General features: G+C 51.7%; 3 protein-coding genes across 3 annotated transcripts; all 3 read right to left on the bottom strand.

The window, feature by feature from the left end:
- Positions 1–1182: 1182 nt before the first annotated feature.
- On the bottom strand, positions 1183–1509 carry LOC149810549 (protein Asterix-like). Its single transcript, XM_089994221.1, has one exon. It carries the CDS (start codon positions 1507–1509, stop codon positions 1183–1185), a length of 327 nt encoding a protein of 108 aa, XP_089850347.1.
- Positions 1510–3976: 2467 nt separating this feature from the next.
- Positions 3977–9171, bottom strand: LOC149810548 (SNF1-related protein kinase regulatory subunit beta-2-like). The gene is made up of 8 exons (XM_089994220.1): positions 9094–9171; positions 8536–8761; positions 7362–7582; positions 6193–6429; positions 5171–5287; positions 4872–5043; positions 4151–4278; positions 3977–4105 (listed from the first exon to the last, which is right to left on the bottom strand). Exons 1-8 carry the CDS (start codon positions 9094–9096, stop codon positions 3977–3979), a joined length of 1233 nt encoding a protein of 410 aa, XP_089850346.1. The 5' UTR covers positions 9097–9171.
- Positions 9172–16912: 7741 nt separating this feature from the next.
- Positions 16913–19380, bottom strand: LOC149810547 (protein kinase and PP2C-like domain-containing protein). The gene is made up of 5 exons (XM_089994219.1): positions 19123–19380; positions 18698–18877; positions 17720–17995; positions 17532–17675; positions 16913–17068 (listed from the first exon to the last, which is right to left on the bottom strand). The coding sequence occupies exons 1-5, from the start codon at positions 19378–19380 to the stop codon at positions 16913–16915; spliced, it is 1014 nt and encodes a 337-aa protein (XP_089850345.1).
- Between the last annotated feature and the right edge of the window lie 654 nt (positions 19381–20034).

The following is a 20034-nucleotide window of genomic DNA, read 5'->3' as shown; positions in this document are numbered from 1 at the left end:
CTACATCCTAGCTACGGCAAGACATATTATCAGCAGAAAGAAGACGGACGTTCTACACCCCTTCCATTCACCTGAGCAATTTCAATGCAGAGTGTGCATGGTGTGATGTTGTGCAACCGGCCTTCACTGGCACAATCCAACGTGCCTCAAGAAGGACACCGGTACAGCATGTTTGGGCCCCAGGAATTTATTGAACATTGGATGCAAATTCCGTTGGACACCAGCAGTGATTATCGGACAACACCACAAAGTGCGCACAGCTGGTTTCCAATGTTGCTGAGAAGTGTGCTGTGCAATGTGATGATGGTCAGTCACCGAAAGGAAAGCTCAGCACAAGAGGCTTGGATGACTGATATTGTGAGATTGCGGCCGAAAGGTTTGGGGTAGCTGGCAAGCTGGTTGGCATCGTCGCTGTGAAGCATGGCCATCATTGTCCGGCAATACCAAGAGCCCAGCATATTCCACGTATTCCATTGTGGCATGTTCTCTCAACGTCTGCATTGTGCAATATTCGGGATGCAGTACCTGTTCAGAGCTTCATGGCAACGCTGCGTTGCGAAGTCGTATCCCGACGCAGCAAGCGCACATTGTCCAGCTCTGTCTTTGCCCATGGGGCATGCATGAAAACAATTGTCTTGGTCTTCAAGCACCATCATCCAGCTGGGATTTACTCGTTAAGGAGATCCAGAGCAATGCAAACGGAAAGGGGTGGTTTGGTGATATTTGTGTCGAGCAAACACTGTGTGAGGCGTCAGGGTTTCCGGCCAACCCCTCTAGTCAGTGATAGCTTGATTCTGAGCAACGCATCAGACCACGTAAACTTGATACACAAATTTGAGCTTGCTGGTATGGTATGATACCAATGATACCATCACAAGCCTTCAACAGCGCTTCATAACATTTCACATAGCGCTAATGCTCTAAATATTGTAAGTCCGCCTTCGTGATATTGGCGGGCGTGGACAAACGGCGACGTTTAAACGTTACAAAGAAATACGCAGCAACGTAATGGACCTCGCTAAACATGCAATGGACACAGAATGTCTGCTGTCAGCATGTCCTTCATGAGCGACGGGCAAACGACGCCATCGGAAGGTCACGAAAACACGTTCATACAAGACGTGCAATCTATTGCCTTTAATTTTGCGTAAGACGGCATCAGACAGGAATAAAAAAGGAATGTCAAGCCCCAAGACCAGGCAACCAACTCTTCGGGGAGACAACATAGCTTGACGCAAGTCCCATGATTGCAAAAGTGAGGGCACTGATGATTTGCTTGTAATCGGTGTGCTCGTTGCTGGCGTTTGCAAGGGTTGATAGCGTACAAAGCAGCGAGCCCCAGGAAGCCCACTTCATCTTCATTAGCAAGGACACCATGCCGAGCAGCAGCGCCACAAGCAGCATCGCATCAGGTGGCTGCTGATCAGGGATCACTACTGGCCTGTCGAACTTTTTCACCTCCATTGGTCGCCGAGGGTCCCCTGCAGTCGCTTTCAGAAAGTTTACCATGTTCAGCGCAACCCTGTAGACCTATAAAGCTCAACTACGCATGCTACAAATGCTAATACCACTTCTTGTACGCGAGGACACGTCTATGTGCCTGCAGGCACTCACAGAAACGAGAGCCCTGGGTTCGCAGGCAATCAGCACTGTGCGTCGCCACTGGCCTGCACTAAGCGTATCTTGTTACGGAAGGAAGGCAGGCAGGTTTGAAATGCACACTGCTGAAGCAGCGAAGCCTCTTGCCAAGAGCTTTGGTGTGCTGCTTCCGCCTTCATGTTCCGCCTATCTGTAGATGACATGCGCTGGAGTCGCATGTACTTACAGTCTCGGAGTGTGTCTGTACCGACATGGACCTTATCTTTGACAGCATGGTTATTTAAATGCTCATCAACTAGCTTTTTCAATGTGCGCGTGCCTTCAGAGGTTGCCATGTGAGTTTTGACACTTGGACGCGATGGACAGCGTCGTCACAGCCTGACCTACCATAATGCATTTCATACATCCAAGATGCTCTCCTCCGTCTGGTTGTTTACGTTCATAGCAGCGGACCTTGGAGCTCACCTGATACTGCCACACTTTATTCAATACTATTCTCCATGCGTGCCTGCACACCAGTTCAGGGTGCTGGTCAATCACGACCCAAACAGGCAAGCGTACTTTCAGGATGGTCTCGTGGAAGTCGAGAAAACACTAGCTTTACACAAAATAGAGCCATTCTACTGGCGTGAGCAATTCTACCCAGCAAGAAAGCTCAAGCTCAAGCTTCTCAACATGGTCGACATCCCTGAAAACGACTGGATATTAGAAGTCGACGTCGACGAGTTCTGCGACTTCCCTGGAGGCTCTCTAACCGGATTTATACGCAACATGGAGAGACAGAACATGACGTTCTCTCCGGGACGGCTGGTCGACCGGTTCACAAGGTCCGGCCAAGTACAAGCCATCGAGCCAGTCGGGGGCCGAAGCATGTGGGAGCAGTTTCCACGTCGGTGCGCCTCTGGCTGTTTCCCATGCAACAACCGTCAGCTGGAGCAACCTATCAGCTGTACGATCTGTCCAGTTACATCAACAAGATACAACAGCATCGAGCACGGAACACGTGGGTAGCCTGCTAGAGGTGCCCAGACCTGCAAGGTGAGTATCATGCTGGCATCAACCTGTGGATGCAAACCTTCTTTTGAGATGCACCCCCCTATAAAAAGAAATTATATGACCTCACAGCAGCGAGTCTTCCGACACTTTGTCCGATCCATTTGGCTTGCCATACATCAGTGCTTCGCCAGAATGGTTGTCCGACCCCCATTTTTGTCCCAAAACTTCATGAATGTTCAGATATCTGCACCCAAGAAATCAGAGGGTCTCGCAAAGCAATGAGATACAGCACGTCATTTAGGTCGTTGAATGGCTGTCCGGTGCGTTGCAGGTGCAACTTCACCCGCACACAGGGCTTCAAAACGGGGAAGATCCCACTACACAAGGCGTTCTGGCGCACCAATCCCGGCAACCACCGACTCATTGACTCCACTGTGGCCCGCGTCTACTTTTGCGGCAACTCGTGCCGGCAAGGCAACGACGTCAAGTACCGGCGCCCCTACGCCGGTGACGAGGACCTCTTCCCGCTCACTCCCTACAGCAAGCCCGGGAACAAGCACAAGTATAAGGGGGAGTGGGCTCCCAAGGGCTGGCCGGAGTCAATTGTTGTCGACCACTTCAAGTGGCACAGCGCGGTCAATGTGTCGCTGACGAACCGACTCGCGTACTACAAGGGGGACGCTGACAACGGCTTCAAGCGCAGGGGGAACTGGGAGGAGTCGGAGCGGTTTTTGAAGCAGCTGAACGAGGGCGTCGACCTGCGGCAAGCTGCATGCATGGCTGATCCGCACGCTCGGCAGGACCCTTGTTGATGCTCTTGACTCTGTGACTTCTCGCCCTAAAATTGACATCGTAATCGATTAATAGAGAAAGAATCAAATATGCCAGCACAAAAAAGGCAGCGTTGACAATCATAGACAGCCAGAGCTGAGTTACTGAGAATGACAAAAGCTTTCAGTGACTGATGCAGTGTCATGCTCGACGGAGTCAAGGAGTACTGCCTGAGATGGTCGCGAACTAACACGAACACCCACGTGGGCATTGGCAACTCCAAGTGCAATATCGGGAATCAGACATGTACACATGCCATTGCAACGGAATTGACATCGGTGCGCATACGAATTGGACACCGAATGTGCTTTGACTTTCAATGGGGTGCATGAGACCAAACCCACTTCCGGCGGATTTAAAGGACAGGAATGAAAGAGCTGGCATGACCATCTGAATGCGGGGATGCTTACACGCATTACAATGCATTGGAGTCTGCTCTCAAGGGTGTGGACACTAATGAAGAGCGATCGGGGAATATGGATCAATAAATGCTTTACATGCTCAACGCCAAGACTTGATGAAAATGGGTACACGGAAACTGGAAGTCGGCTCATGCACTGGAAACTGCACTGTGAACTCTGAGCTGCTGCTGACTAGCACCAACCACCAAGGCCGGCATTCGCCAACGCTTCTCCGAACAAACATGGGAAACGCAGTCATCGCGTGCCTGCCTAACCGCCTGATAATCAACGCTTGGGTAACTAGTTGAACACCTTCAGAGTACGGCGGTGTGACCGTGTAAGCATGGAGGCATTCTGTCAGCCACAAGGTATGCATGGACATCGCCATCATTGAGATCATCGTCGACCATGTCAGCACAGTATGCAGCAACGGACTTGAGAAGCTTCTTGCCTGGCCACCCAAGGGCAAAACATCTCAGTGGTTTGGACAGATTTGAGGCCGCTGATCACAGTGAATTACAACAACTTGTTTATAGCCAAATTTCACAGTGTCTCGAGATAGGTGCCGGTCCATAGCTGAACTTCAGAACAGTTCAAGAAGGGTGATGAGACTTCTGATGGCCCGAGAGAAGCTCTATCAGAGCCGCGGAACACATGCAGCCTCTTGCTGGGACTCAAACTTCTAAGTGATATGCTGTAAGAACAAGACAACCTTAGGAGAGGCGAGTCGTCAAGAGTCGCTGCCGACACAACGATGCAAGCACAATGGGCGTGGATAAGCCCGTAAAGCAGCTTGTGTCTGGTAACAGAAATGCTGATTTTCATTATCGTATCGTTAACGTGCTGACCCAACAGATGTGCAGCCAACTACGCTTTGTACAGCCATGGACGTGCGGTCCTTTCACCCTTTCCTGTGAGCCCTGCCTGCCGATTAGCGTCACAGCTTCGCACGTGGACGCCTGCCTGTCTGCCCTACGACCTGTGAAGCTTCGTCGTTCCTCACTTTCCAGGCTTCTCGTGCATGCATGTGGTGTCAGAATGTACCACGAATGTTTCCAGCAGACGCCCGCGCAGAGTTTCGCAAGGAGAATAATGTTTGGGTACAGATGCCTGAAAATACATAAATGCTGGGGACAGAGATTGAATTCCATTCTGGAGGAACACTGATCCTGAAACGAGCGACTAACAGGCTTGGACCCGCCCATGCAGCTCTTTCCTGCCGCAATTGCAACAAAGAGAAAGCGAACGAAGCATTTCCCGTCCCAGCAAACATGTACCGATAGCATACGGTCATGCACGACGTCTTGCATTGTAAGGAGAGGCCCGGCTCAATGCTGGTGCACGTGTGCGTGCTGTGCTGCCCCGTCTGTGTGAGGGGCACGGCGAGGCTGGTAGATGACGGTTGTTATGTACTTGCTGCGGTAGCGCGTGGTGATCCCAATAGCGATCGCATCTTGGCACTGCACAGAACACTCCCATGATGAGGAATAATGATGATGTATCCTTGACTTTTTCCTGCCGTTATCTATGTGATGTAATGATGATGTATCTCTCTTCAAGCCAGCTAGCTTGTGCGAGCGGCAGAGCATTTATGACAAGCTAGCTTGTTCCGACCGCTGAAGTTCAATGAGCTACATCCTTTCGTGCTGTCTTGGTTTCGTGTTGTCTGTTTCCTGCCATTATCTATGTGATGTGATGATTCATCTGATGATGTAACGGCGCTCTCGTCAAGTTTTTGGCTCATTCGAGCGGCCGCGCGTTCATGACAGGCTTGGCTGTCCGGCTGCTGATGTTCAATGAACTGTGTTACTTCAACAGAATTTCTTGGTTGCTTGAACCCCTTCCTGCCAGTATCTATGTGATGTAATGATGCTGATATATGTTCGCAACAGTACGGCATCCACATGAACATTGGCGACTTCAAGAAGTACTTGGGAATCAGTGCTACCGTGACCGTGCTACCATGACCGCACCTGGACCAGCCCGACTTACCATCGTGTCAGAAAAAATGGCTATCCTGAATTTGCTCTGTATTCGACTTCGCATTAGATTTGCTCTCAATCTCCCCCCAAATGAGAGCATCTTTGGAGAATGCGCTGCACACACGGAGGCATGAAGACGGCAAGGGGTGCAAGCTTCAGCAGTCGGGCTGAGCACATGATTGGGGGCGCAAGTTGGAAGAATACCGCACATGTGAATTCTATGGACGGGGGGAGGGGGGGGGGGGGGGCTGCGTTGGGCGAGTTGCAAATGCCGTGATTCTGCGCCCCAAAGATGGACAATTTGAGGGCATGCGGGGTGGTTTTGAGTCCAAAAATGAACAATTTGAGGGCTAGAGAGCTCCGAGAGACGAGACACGGCGCACCTCGGACGCGCGCTGCACGTATGCATGGTTGAGAATGACGTGCTGCGGCCGTGGCAGCACTGCCTGGGCGTCCATGGCTGGGGGGACGTTGAGCAGGGTGAGGTTGAGGTGCTGCGGCATAGTAGGAGGCTCCTTCTGGAAGTCCTCCGCCTGGGACTCAGGCATCGCGTACGAGGAGTCTGGGGACGGCGGAGGGTCGAAACCCGTGATCGAGTCCAGGTTCTCGGGGAGGTACTCCTGCAAAAATCGACCCATCGCGCTATCATCTGATACACAGCAAATCGAGCGGGCTTTCGTGCGAGGACCGATCCATCGCGCGATCATCTTGCACAGCAGTCGTTCCCACCCTGCGATCCCGCACAGTCTGCTCCAACGCTTTCACGGCCCTGTCAGTGATTGTGTGAATTGCCCCCAAGCAGAGAGACCCACGGTTCATAACTTCAGTGCTCCTGACTTTCTCCATGCTGTTCACAACTCATCCATTGCAGTTGTGAAGCAGTGTGGAATGGATGAGACTCCAGCAGTCTTAACAGACCAGGTTCGTGGGGAGGCACTCCTGCAAGACTCCATTGTCCTATCACATCAGATCTCGACATATAGCAAGGTGGAGCCACATGAGCGTGACCACCTGGTGGCTCTTGCTGTGTGGCGTCTGTTAGCGGAAGCCACGCCAAGTTGCATGAGTGCACAGGGGGGCAGTGCTTCGCCAAACTGAGCAATTTGTGGTCTAGATGCTCATGAATGCTTGCATTTCTGGGACAGAAATGAGGGTCCATGCCGATGCTGGCGCAGCACTGCACATGGACCTCAATCACGCCGTTTTCGTCGTGCATTGACCTCCTTTTCGTCGGAAATTGCTGGCTGGTAGGTCCAGTCGCAGCTGAACACCTGAAAACACCAACATCAACAAACACACGTTCACAAACGGCAAGCTCAGTAGAACCAGGGCTTTGCTTGCAAGATCTTTTGATTTGCAGGCCGAGACGCCTGAAAATGCATGAATGTCGGGGGCAAATACGAGGGCAAAACACAGATGGCGAAGCATTCAGCAGCACCCAGATCGTGTGATTTGTGGGTCTAGATGCCTGAGTACAGATGCCTGAGTACGGGGGCAAATAAGGGGTCAAAGTTTTTTTTTTTTCAAAAACACGAAGCACTCAGCAGCACACCTGCACCTCGATGACGTTGTTCACGTTGCCCATTTCGTCGTACATTGCCGGCTGATTCGGGTCGTACTGCCACTTGTCGTCGACAATGAACTTGTACTGGTACACGCCAGGGGGTAGCAGCTTGATGATCGTAAAGTCCTTCCCCGAGCGCTGCAAGTTCTGTCGCACTGACCAGTTGTCGAACGATCCCTCCACTTGTACATGATTGCCTCCATGGCTCCCTGCACCCCACCATCGACCGCTCTTGCTTGATTATTTGAGTTCCGGTTGATCCCGGTACTCGCGAGTAGCTCCCCAAGTAGTTCTTAGAGTTGCCAATGTCCATGTGGATGCGGTAGTGTTGCGAAAAGATACATCATGACTGTACGCGTGTTCCATGTGCTCTTCACAAGGAGCAGATCACAAGGTGCGATGAAGCAACTGGAGCTGATCCAAGTTTGGATCCATCCCGGACTGTAGAAGTGCTTTCAGTTGTGCGCTCGAAGCACTTTTCGCATTGTTTGCGTTCCATTTTATCCCTGCAATCATTGTACGGTTGTTCCATCTGCGATGCGGCCCTCTCAAGGGGCCTTCCGCATGTAAATGACCCTGGAATGCCTTGCATGCATTCCATCGCAGCAGACGCTGACTCCCAGGCTGCGCATGATGCTAAGTATCCACTAAAACCTGCCGCATTGGCTTGGAGACACGCATGTATGATTGTGCAGAGCTCCCCCTTGTGCAGGTCCTGAGAAATGTCACCTTTGAGTGGTCCTGCCAATGTTGATGTGATGTGATGTCTGCTATCATTGATATCCATGTCCAACTTTCGTCCATCTGGACCTACGCGAACGTTGCTGAGGCTGCAAAGCTCTGCATTTCAGGGAAGCCAGGGCCAACTGGCTGTGAGGCAGACTCGTCACATCACACCGTAGGAGCACGGAACAAGGTGGCGAAATGCAAGCGCGATGCACCGAAAGGTCTTTCTGTTCAGCATGTTTGACTCGTCACTGGATGCGTGTTGCAGGTTGTGCGCCAGGGACCAGTACGGCCACGCGACCCTGAAGCATCGCATTTGCTCACCCCTTCAGGAGCCGGGCACGTGCTCCATAGTGTGTGACACAACCCGCTGTCACGGAACGGAAAAGCATGCAGGTACTGGCTCTCAGGGAAAGGTTCTTTCACGGGGACGCACAAACGATCACCGTGGGCACTAGCTTGGGTTGGGCCGGGCCCCAGCCTGATACAGTCGAGAACTCGGTAGAACTGACGCTATTATCTTGTCGAAGAATTGGTTCCATGGCCACTTGCGGACCGTACGTCAGCGGTGAGCCTGGTGACGACGACGGTGTTGTGTCGCCCCTCGTGAAAGCATCGCCTGGTGGAGGCTTGCGTCTTCCTGTCTGCCCGTGCACGTTGCCCTGCACATGTTAGAAAACTGGCAAAAGAAGGCTAACGCATTCAAGGTACGTCGGCGAGGATGCGCTTGTATACTCCACTTGACTGTCGAGGCCTGTGCCAACACACTACCGCACCGATACCTGGGAGCCGTGAAGTAGTGATGAGAACTCATCGATCGATGTGCATGCATAATATGCTCATCTCGCAAGCCCGCTCCCAAGTTAGCTCAGGGTATGTGAGTGGAGAGGTGAGGACAGACCAAGACGAACAGCAACGGATGTCCAGACACTCCTGAGACAAAAGAAAACAGCCACATGTGTATATGTATCTCCATAGTGTTGAGCGTTCGCACCATGTTCGTTCAAGCTCCCAAACACCTACACTCTCGGAACAACCACAGAATGACCCGAACGTATTCGGAAAACCCTCAGCAACCAGCGTCTGCTATATCCTAGCTATTTCGCATGTCGAGCCTGTCTTTCGCGGCTGTGGCCCCTGCCTGTTGTCGCCTAATGCTGGTGTGCCGTTATGAAGCGATAAACTGCAGATACAAGCCACGCTGGTGGACGCAAAACACCGCTAAAGCATTCATCCTACTCAATCAAGGCATGATAAGGTCGCAAGCGCAACAATTGGGACAAAGGTATCGCAAGTGCATTGGGGCACAAACACTGCGAAGATTGGCACAACTGTTCCAGACTCGAACGCTGATGCATCTAGACTGCGCCAACACCACATAGAGATAGAAAGGGCAGCGGACGAAAGCATTTGGCACATGATGTCCATATTTCCTGGAAAATTTGCTAAGCACGTGCCCGCATGTGGCTCTCATCACACGTCATCAGCTGACAGTGCTGAGGCTCAGCCTGAGCAGTGTTGCGCTTCCACGTGTTTTATCGAGGTCTCTGCTCAGAACACCAATCTACAGGTCAACGAATTTGATCTCCCTCGACCGCGCGGCCTACATGTCAATGTCGCCGGGACATGAAGCTGGCACGGACTGAAAGGGCATCATGCCTGTAGGGTATCGGACCACCCATGTGTTCCCAGCACAACTCCTCACAAAGCATCAGTCTGGCACCTCACATCTGCTGCGGTAGCATGTGGCATCTTCCAACCCATCACTGTCTCCAGTGCACGTGACCGCGCAGAACAACGCCACACTTGCCCTGCATAGCGTGACAATGCGATGCTGCGATGCTGTTGAAGAACTGTTTACGGACGTCCGCCAAGCATCAATTGCAAACACAGAGAATTTCTCGACATGTATCACATTCTTCTGGGAGACCCACGCAACAATTTGCTCCTGAAATGAGCAGGAATTCGCCGCAATTCCAGCGATGTTGCATGAATGCAAGGCTGGAGCAGCCTTCGAGGAGCCTCATAAAACTCTTGCGTGCATAGGTGCATACCTACTTCAAGAAGAAACTACAGTCTTTCGCATATCGTTTGGCGGATTTGGTGGATTTGTCGAGACCGTGCTAAAACGCGTTGCACTGAACAAATTCAAGTTGAATGGCTTGTCGCTGGAACAGCCAAGAACGTCAAGGGTGGACAGTACGCACGCTGAGTTCAACTATGTCGATGTGATCGCACATGTCTTATTGCTTTTGTGAGTCTTTTCTCATGTTTAACACGAAGACTTTGCCATGCCATGGCAGAGTGCCTGGCAAAGATATCTGCAGATAGTATGACTCGACGCTCCATGCGTTCGAGAAGAAAGCGCCGCACTAATCAAAGGCCCAAGCATATATGTCTCGAAGGCACCAGACAGTTACCACAAGTCAGCTGCCGTGCAAGCTGCTTTTTTGATCTCAAATAAAGGGGTGCTCTCTGAGACCTCCGAGCCACAGAACTCAATATCGCCGCAGCACTCCCCTAAGCCTGTCCTTCGCTCTTACCCGTTAGATGATATTGAATAAGATCTATTTTCATAAGCAACGCACGGCACTGTCATAAGAATTACTCGATGTGTGATAACAACTGCTCCACTTCCGATGACGACTTCTGCTGGATTTGCATGGGTCCATCTAGCAGCGAGCAGCCCCTTCTCAGACCATGCGGATGTCCGCAGCTAGTGCATGGAAGATGTCTCGCTAGATGGCAGCTTCAAAAAGCTGGGCAAGCGTGCGTTCCAGTTGCTCTCGCCGCGTGTACTTCTTTCTATATACTTTTCAAGCGTGTGCGGTGACGCGCAACACGCAAACGTAACCCTTTGCCATGCTCTCTGAAAGAGCCACGAACAATTGCAGATACGAGAAGAAATACATTTGCAAACAATTGCGTATGCATGTTGAGCCAGACATTTGTTAGGATGTTGAGACATTTGAACGCGGTGTACAGCGGCATAATTCAGCGTTTCACTTTTCATTTTGAACGAGCCACCGTTTTTCGGCTTATGAAAAGGTAGCTTCGTGTGCCAAAAACTTTCAACGTCTGATTGCTGTAATGGAATGCCGACTGATAAGCATTGCGTCTTGCACGCAAACACCGACTGCCCTTCTAGCCACTGTGGTTCCAACACTCCTCAGTCCCCAGCAAGGCCAGTGAGCCGGCACGTCACGCCTACGCGCACGCATGTCTTGTAAAACCGCAATCATACATTTACAAGGAAATGGGTGGGTGTTTACTTCGCATGCTTCCATCCCACGGTGCCGAATCGCGCGCACGTATGTATGTACATGAATGCTGTCACCTTGTGATGCAATCATTATGCATAATCATCTTCTATTTAAGTCATGCAAGCTTCCATTGAACGGTCAGCTCAAGCCTGCAGTGTGTACAGTGCCCAGTATTGGGTTGATTTACCCCACGGCGATGTTGACAGCGTCGTCATTTCTGCCAAATGATCACGAGCAGCCTAGCAGGGCTGTTCACAGACTACTAAAGTCTCTCATGTCGTTTATTCTGTATTTTGTGACGTTGAAGCACCACGATGCCATGCGCTTCAAACTTTCGACCAGCTATCGCTGCTTCAGCATAGCATGTCTTTGCGAAGCTGGGCCGATTGATGAACACGACATGTTACAATACATAATTTTCGATTTTCATATCCCACCATACAGCACAATGAATGTGTTCCGGTAACAGCGGTTCAGGAAACTGCGTTAATGAGGTTGGAGAGCCGCATGTCCGTATGAAGCGTGCGGGTGGAAATTGGAAGATGCATCGCACAAGCATTGCCTGTCCATCAGGCACTTGTACATGGAGCTCAACACAGCATGTAGTTACCTTCAGCCGAAAGGGCAACCAATCGCAGAAACCCTGACCACAGCCTACCGCGGCATGGCATCCTCGAGCAGGCTTGGTCGGGACACAGGATCCCGCCTGCAGCAATGGCTCGGATCCCAAGATCGCCATCTGATTCCAATAACCACAACTAGAATTTCAATTTTGTTCCCTCGGATGCGAAAGGTGATGCATGAACATGGCCATATTGCAGCGTCTCAGGTGGTGGCACACCAGGGGTTCAGGGCCCACTTCACTTTGTGTACCGTGGGCAAAGCAGGGTTTCAAATCTTCTGCTAAAACTTTCACCATGTTGAGAGCTTTGAGAGGATGCTGCACCAGCCTGCTCCTGCAATGCTGCTTCATAGTGATGTAGGTAATAGGCGTCCCCATCAGCAGTGCCTCCACATGAGGTCGAGGGACCACATATAAACAACCAAAATAAACGAATCGATCGGGAATCACACCATGTCTCCTGTGCCGTGAAGCACGGCGAGAGAGGCGTACCCAGGGGCTTCGGCCTCAAGCCCAGGCTGGTCGTATGTCTCTTACTTCTGGCCAGGCTACCCTCCACATCACTGAAGATAGCTCCAGCCAGGAGAGGAGGCCGTAATGTTCACGGAAACAGCTCTTCTTGCATCCATGAACCCAAATTGCGTGGCACTTGTTTGTTTTGTTGTCATGTTATTGCATCCATCAATGTCCGCACTCGTTGGCTCTCACGCAGCCAGTATTGGGCTGCGGCCGCTGCGACTACGGTGCACAACAAGTCAGCCATTGTTGGCAGTGTTCCATCAGACCGTGTGATTGGAGAATTTAGGTGCCTGAAACTACATGAAAATTGTGGGGACATCAGGGGTTGAAACTGACGAAGCCCTGATTGACGAGTCCATGTTGCGCATTTCAGGGAGGAAGAGACGCAGTACACGTAAGCGTCCGTAGTTGCGTCCGCCTTCAGGGGATGCTGCATCCCTCCATATAGGCGCGGGACGAGCTATGGCTGTCTGTTGTCAACGCCTGCCTGCTTCTTGATCATGATGTACCGTTTATTATCTATGGGATGTAACGATGTATCCTGTTACAACACTTCCGCACACACATGGACGTTGACAACTCCAACAACTACTTGAAAATTATGCAGCTGCTATCAAACCATTATTCAACAGCCTTTGGGCTGGCGTACTTACTTTTCTCTGTCTATATTTACAGAGAGGAGACGCAGTGCCGCTTCTGCATGAAGAGCCTGCCAGACTGGCGGAGGCACTTGGGGCGCGAGAGCACCCAGGCGTGTCCGACGATGTCTGTCGAGTACCAAGGCAAAGTCATCTTCATCAAGCTCCGCAGCGGCCAGGACGCCAACCGTGCAGCAGTCGAGCAGCTCATAAAACAGCTCTTTGCGATCCCTGACTCTCAGGAGCTCAACCTCAGCTTCGAGTGCCTCGTTCCTGACTCAGGTGCGCCAGTGCTTCGCCACACCCTGTCCTTCTTTGGGTCCAGATCCCCGGAAATGCTTGAAAATGCGCGTCGATGCCCAATCTGGCAAATCACCGAGGTACGCGACGCTTTTGGAGGGCTGGCCAGATGGGTTGAGCTGCTGATGGTTCAATCGGCGGAACTTCTGATGCTTATGAAATGTACTATCCCCGCCCGACTGCATCCACATGGGTCAAAACAGATACAACATGGTTCTTCACAAGCGGGCGGCGTCCACATTGACGTCTCAAGTGCAACTTGACATGATTTTATGCTGTAGTTGCTGATTCCCAAGTAGCACTTGGAATTGCCAACGTCCTTGTGGATGGGGTCGTTTCAAAGAAGGATGCATATTTGTCCTTATCGCCATCATTACATCACACACATAAGAGCGGAAACCAGTTGGCACTAGCCGGAAGCAACCAGGCACTCACATTCGAAACAGCTCATTGCCATCACCATCCTTACGTCACAAAGATAAGAGCCAGAACGAGACGGAACAGGACGACAGTAACGTCACCATCATCGCGGTTCGTCTCGCCCGTTGGAGTTTTCTTCGTACTCCAATGCCTGCCAATCGACTCGTCACGATTGAGACTTGTCAACGCCGCCTTTTTGGGCTGGCGTACTTATTTTGTTTTTGGTTCACCACCATCGCTGTTGCCGTCTCAGGCACCGAGTGCCGCACGGTGTGAGAAGGAGTTTCCAAACCCCTCATTTCTTTTCGCAAAGTCCACACATCATGAGGCATCCGGAGCTGATAGATAGTCTATGATACGGCCTGGGATAGGCGCGAAATCAGCTCTGGCTGTCTCGCCCTTGTCAACGCCGCCTATTTGGCTGGCGCACTGGTTTGTTTTGTTTTTCTATGAAACGTTCTGGCCAGCTGCTGACAGTTTATCCACGCATTTCAGACGAGAAGGTTGAGCTGGAGGGCCCTGGTGCTTTCTCCGCCGCGCTACATTGCGCCTCCATGACAGCGCACCGCCGTTCGCTGCAAAAGCTGGCAGTGGACGTGCAGGAATGTTCCGCTGAGTCAGACGGTGGCCTGATCTCGTACGTGTCCTCCGCCCTCGCATGATCGTCATCCTCCCACATAAGAGCTCCCCCCCTCCACACCCTTCGCCTCCTCCGTAAACCACTCTCCATTGTCCCCGCTAAAGGCTCGCTGTCCCTCCGGTACTCTACCGACTGCAGTCCGCCCCCCAACCTTCCAGAAAGATTCAAGCACGTTTGACTGGAATTGGTGGTGTCACTGCAAGTTGTGTGACGCCATTCAGCAAAGTGCTTCGTCCCTCCGCTGGCATCGACTTCGCCAACACCATGTCGGGCCGCACAAGCCCTCTCCTGCCTCAACAAACTCAATAAGCCTCAGCATTTGCTCGAGCCACCCTCTCCACACGCCCCCGCACTGGGGGGCACACGCGTCATAAGCTCCGCCACTGGCATGCAAACCACGGAGCCCCGCACTCGTTCTCACATAAACAGACACACGGCCGCTCAGACTTCAGCAAGGCGCAATGCTTCGCCAGGATGGGGTCCTAACCCCCGTTTCTCTCCCCATAATTCGAGCCTTTCCAGGCATCTAGACCCACAAACCACACCGTCTGGCGAACCATGTTGAAGTATGACAAACCGCTAGCAAGGCGATGATGCAAATAAGCGGCGGAATAAGTGGACCGAGCGCAGGTCTGGGCGATTTGAAACATGGATTGTGTGCTCTTCAAGCATATTTACGCGCTTGCCGCTCTTGCCCCTGCCGCGTCCTCTGTTGCGTCGCCTAACCTCAACATCCAGGCTTGCTGCCTATCTTTTGGCTTGGTCGCCCTGCCTCATAAACCTGGGTCTGTTGCCTAGCTCACGATAACTCCTGGACCCGGGGCAGTCTTGAATCGTCCTGATTAGTCCTAATGCCTAGCAGCCACAGTGCACATCTAAGCCTCTGAATAAGTAGATTGAATAACTTTGACAAGAATAATGCCGATAGGGCTGATGATAAGCTGACACTGGCAACTAGTGCCTCTGCTGCTCAGTACATTATAATAATTGCTAATAAGTTTGCCTTGATCTGGCCGTAATAATGCAGCTCTAGAGCTCTACTGTCGTTCACAGGACACCTTCAAATACTCATAAATCGTGGGACCTGCATGCATGGCATGTTTCAGCTTGAATAAGTTGTGTATCGGCTGGACAAAACCTTAGAATATGCAGCCCGTTGATCATGTCAAACGCCAGCGTCTGGCGTCTGAGAGCATGATGCTTGAGTGATTTCTTCCCACGACCACGCTTGCCCTGGAAAAATGTGTGGGATTCCGCCTTGCCGTGTCAACAGGCACTCCAAGCCTGCCTTGAGTTGCTAACGTCCATGTGGATGTGGTAAAATTGTAAAATGATACATCATCCCTGCAAGGTTTGTTGATCAGTCTCCTGAAGCATTCTGTGAGTGTCCATATTGCCGGCTTTCTTGGTATGGGGACGTAGTCAAGACGCTGGTTGAATTTAAGGAGTATTGCATTCAGTGTTTCGCCAGGCAGAGTGATGTTGGGGAGTGATTTTGGACGCCCGAGCATACATGGAGTTTGGGGACAGAAATGGGGGGTCAAACCCCATTCTCGCGACACACTGGCTTTTTCCAAGAGCACAAGATCTCTGGAATGCTGCAGCTGGATCGCTCCGTTTGGGTGCAAAAGCACACTGATGCATGCCCTTGCCTTTCCTGGACGCATTTTTGGATTGCGGCCGGGTGTGCGATGGTTATTGCAGTGCTTTCGTCAGACCCTGTCACATGATGGGTCCGAACGCCCGGAATTGCAGCGCGGGGGACAGAAAATGGGGGTCGAGATCCATTCTGGCAAAGCACTAGGTTTGTCCTTCATGCCGGGCAGATTAGTCAAGTTCCACGCTTCCCAACAGGCTGACCTGTCTTGTAGCTTCAAAACAACACAAACGTGCCACACCAGAGGGCCGGCGTTGTCATTGAGCGACACAGCCATGGCTGATCTCGCGCCTTAAACTCTTGTAGCTAGAATATAGAATACAAAACATGCCACCCCAAAGGGCTGATCATGATTATTCTGTAGCTAGAGCCTACCGGCTCCCCAGTGTCAGTCTGTTGCGTCCGTTCCTATGCACCAGGCTTAGTGCTGTGGCCAGCTGTGTTGACATCGAGCGGGACAGCCATGGCTAATCTCGCGCCGAAACTCCTGTAGCTGGAGCTCCCACAGGTGCCCTTGGGCCCAGTTGTTGTGTGGCAAAGGCAACTATCTGTCAACGCATTGGCAGCCACAGCCTCAGGTGATGGTAACGATAGCACTGATTCCCAAGTAGTTCTTGGAGTTGCCAACGTCCATTTGGATGCGGCGGTTTAGTAAAGAGATAAATCCGTCTATGGCCCCTGTTGGCTCAACAGTCTCAGCCGGTCCGGTGCATCCTTTCCTTTGCACCAGGAGCCGTGTGCTGTGGTCAGGAGCTCAGTTTGGAGATGCGTGAAGCATCGTTTGGGTGTTCTTGATGTGGTGCATGGCTCCTTTCGGAAGGGCGCGCAGCAGAGCCCGGAGGTTCTTGGCCACCTCTTGGATTGTTGGACGAGCCTCGGGGTCTTGGAGCCAGCACGCCTCCGCCAACAGCTGCACCAAAAGGAACGTTTTCACAGCGGAACGTGCATACCGTATCGCCGCTAACTATTCACAAGCGCTAATGTTCAAACGTTGAAGGAAACGCCCCGCAAGCCACGACTGTAGGTACAATAAATCCGGAATATTGATTATGATATCCCCAAAACATAGATAGTAAAAATCACCAACAAACTGACCAAATGTTTGGAGCTTCAGGCTGATTTTTTCTCAAACGGCCATTTCTTTGCATTTTTGTTTGAAGATTTCGCGGCAGTATGGTATTGATGTGCAACCGCACCGGGAAACACCCAGCATGCTCAGCAATCGCACAACAGAGAAACTACCTGGTGTATTCATTCAAGGAGTTACAATGCAGAATTGCCGGTTCGACCGTGCCAACGGTCTAGTACATTGCCGTGCCTTGCAATGCCCTGTCCTCTAGGCACGGCGGCAACGACTACGGCCGTGCACGTACACGTATGCGGAATGTCTGAAGAAGAGAGTGCTGAAATGACAGAACGTCTAGGAGCTTCGCCAGCCCAAAAAGGACGGCGTCGACAACGGAGAAGACCATGAACATACCCGGTAATTCGACGGGCGGGAGGACGGAAACGCGGGCCTGAGGCCAGAAGAAACGACTCCCATCATGATCTGGGGGTGCACCATGCCCTTGTATGGCACGAGGCGGGTGTAGCATTCCCACATGATGATGCCAAAGGCGTACACGTCCCCCGCAGCCACCACCTCACCCCTCTCGATCAGCTCTGGCGGCATGTGCGTCACCGTTCCCGAGATTTTTCCGTCACGTGCGGTGCACTCTCGTCGGTGAGCATCTGCAGCAGGACAAAGAGCCGTCACGGGAGCATCATTGCTGCGCCGGACTGGGTTTCGAATCCCACTTTTGTTCCGGAACTTCACGAATTTTTTGGGCATCTGGATCTGAAAAATGACAGTGTGCGACGAAACACTAAGAGCACAGCAACTACCAGCAGTGCATCATACAAGCGATGCAACATGTCCTCAATCAGCTCAGCAAGGAAGGAGTTATTTGTTGTGGTACCAATTCCCCCATACAATCATGCCACCCTAGAAGAAGAAGAAGAAGAAGAAGAAGAAGAAGAAGAAGAAGAAGAAGAGACATGCCAGCCTTTAAAAGGCGGCGTTGACAACGGGGGAGACAGCCAGAGCTGATCTCGCGCCTGAATCACGCGACCCCAGTATGTTTCTGCGGAATCAGTGCCTTCCCGAGTATGTGGACCAGCAAACCCTTCCGCTGTCCCCAGACACCCAGTCCCCAGAGTTTACGGAGCCGTATGAAGTCCAAAACCCTTTGATCCTATTGGAGATTTAGCAACTCCGTTGCAGAATAGGACATTGAAACCAGTAGTGCTTCGCCAGACCCTGTTAAATTTCGGGCCCAGATACCCGAAAATGCAAAAATGCTCGGGACAATAGTGAGGGTCGGAACCCTCTCTGGCGAAGCATTGATTGAAGTCGCTGAGAAGGCGGGTCAAACGAAGCTTTGTCATGTCAGTTGAGACTGGTGCGATCTCGGGTATGGCATAGTTTGAAAGGAAGAGAGGTTCACCAGCCCACCCTCGCGTATCGCACAGTTTGACCAAGTACTGGCAACCAGCCTACCTGGGAGAGGCCGAAGTCCGACACCTTGGCGGTGAAGCCGCGTTTGTCCCTGTTGGAGTATTTGAGCAGGATGTTTTTGGGCTTGAGGTCTCGGTGGGTGATCTGCAGCGAGAGCAGGTACTCCACAGCATGTGCCACCTCCAGTAGGGTCACCAGGAGGGGCTCCATATGGACACACACCTGAGAATGAAAGCAAACACTCAACTCTCTATCCATGAAAATGAAATCCATGAAATGAAATTGAAAACCGGAAACGGAAAACTGGTAACTGAGAACTGGAAATTGAAGATTGGAACATGAAAATTGAAAAAGCCTGCAAAACAAGGTTTCTCTTTTGAACTTGAATGCCTGCAAACTCGGCAGGCGCGATCATCTGTGGACTGCTTCAAGGGCAAGTTTTCTCACCATCGGTGTCCTTGGCACACCGAAGAAGTGTTTGAACCAAGCTTCAAACGTGCAACCGTACATGGAGCTCGCAAGGAGATCCACCTGACCGTCGCTGGACGCTTGATGGAAGGTGCCGCTTTCGACGACGTCACTGAGAGCGCCTCGATCGCAATATTCCATGATGATGTGCGTTCGCGCAGGATGTTGATGCGCAAGCTGGTGCCGTTGCTGTCTGCCTCCTTGACGAGGTAGTCAAACGAGTTCACGACGTTGGGGTGCGACACCGCCGATGACATCGCACCCTCCAGCAGCGCTTTTCGAAAGTCTGCGTCCTTGCCTGCATGGCACGCCACATGACCATAATTGTTATTTTCGCCGCTCCAGGTACCCTGCCGACCCAAGAAATCACTTATTATTCTGCACAATGGATGACAATAATACGTACCATCTTGTGGGAAAAATGAGCTTTGCGCGCGATGATGTGCCTATGCAACTTGCCCTACTGCACCCAAATGGGCACCGGCCGTTTCCAAGCAAGATTGGTTTCGACCCTCGTTTTGTCCCAAAAAAGACATATATTCATGGGTATCTGTATGTGAGGAATCAGGGACCAGAAGTCTAATTTTATACATCTCAGTGTTTAGGTGCTGATCCCGAAAACATGCAGCCAGCATGCGCCGTTTGTTTGTACAGCCCTACGTCCGCACCAGTCTGTGTGCTGGCGGGTTCCTTCACTTGTTGCACCCCCCGCTGAAAGAAGCAATATTGTTGGCTTGAATCTGCTGTTTAATGCCGTCTGTAGAGACCCTTCAGCAAGGACGAAACCGGTCACGGCAGCTGAGGCAGCACCATCTGCAAAGTACACCCCACCCCCGCCCATTGCACATCAGCTTTCCGAGGCGTGTGAAGCGCACCATTGCCGGCTTGCTGCACCCCTTGGCGCGGAGCAA

The sequence above is a fragment of the Nuphar pumila genome, unplaced genomic scaffold (genome assembly GCF_984573655.1).
Source record: "Nuphar pumila unplaced genomic scaffold, dmNupPumi1.hap1.1 HAP1_SCAFFOLD_309, whole genome shotgun sequence".
NCBI lineage: Eukaryota > Viridiplantae > Streptophyta > Magnoliopsida > Nymphaeales > Nymphaeaceae > Nuphar > Nuphar pumila.
The sequence above is the reverse complement of the archived record's forward strand: the minus strand, read 5'-3'. Positions and strand labels throughout refer to the sequence as shown.

Coding starts and splice junctions, on each gene's coding strand:
- LOC149810549 (XM_089994221.1), bottom strand. CDS start 1,509: ATGGTAAACTTTCTGAAAGCGACTGCAGGGGACCCTCGGCGACCAATG.
- LOC149810548 (XM_089994220.1), bottom strand. Junction 5,044..5,170: donor GGGCAGCACAGCACGCACAC/GTGCACCAGCAT, acceptor CAATTGCGGCAG/GAAAGAGCTGCATGGGCGGG. Junction 4,279..4,871: donor GTCTGCTGGAAACATTCGTG/GTACATTCTGAC, acceptor TTGGGTGGCCAG/GCAAGAAGCTTCTCAAGTCC.
- LOC149810547 (XM_089994219.1), bottom strand. CDS start 19,380: ATGTCATCGGCGGTGTCGCACCCCAACGTCGTGAACTCGTTTGACTAC. Junction 18,878..19,122: donor TTGGTTCAAACACTTCTTCG/GTGTGCCAAGGA, acceptor TTTCATTCTCAG/GTGTGTGTCCATATGGAGCC. Junction 17,069..17,531: donor TTCAGACATTCCGCATACGT/GTACGTGCACGG, acceptor CTTTTGGTGCAG/CTGTTGGCGGAGGCGTGCTG.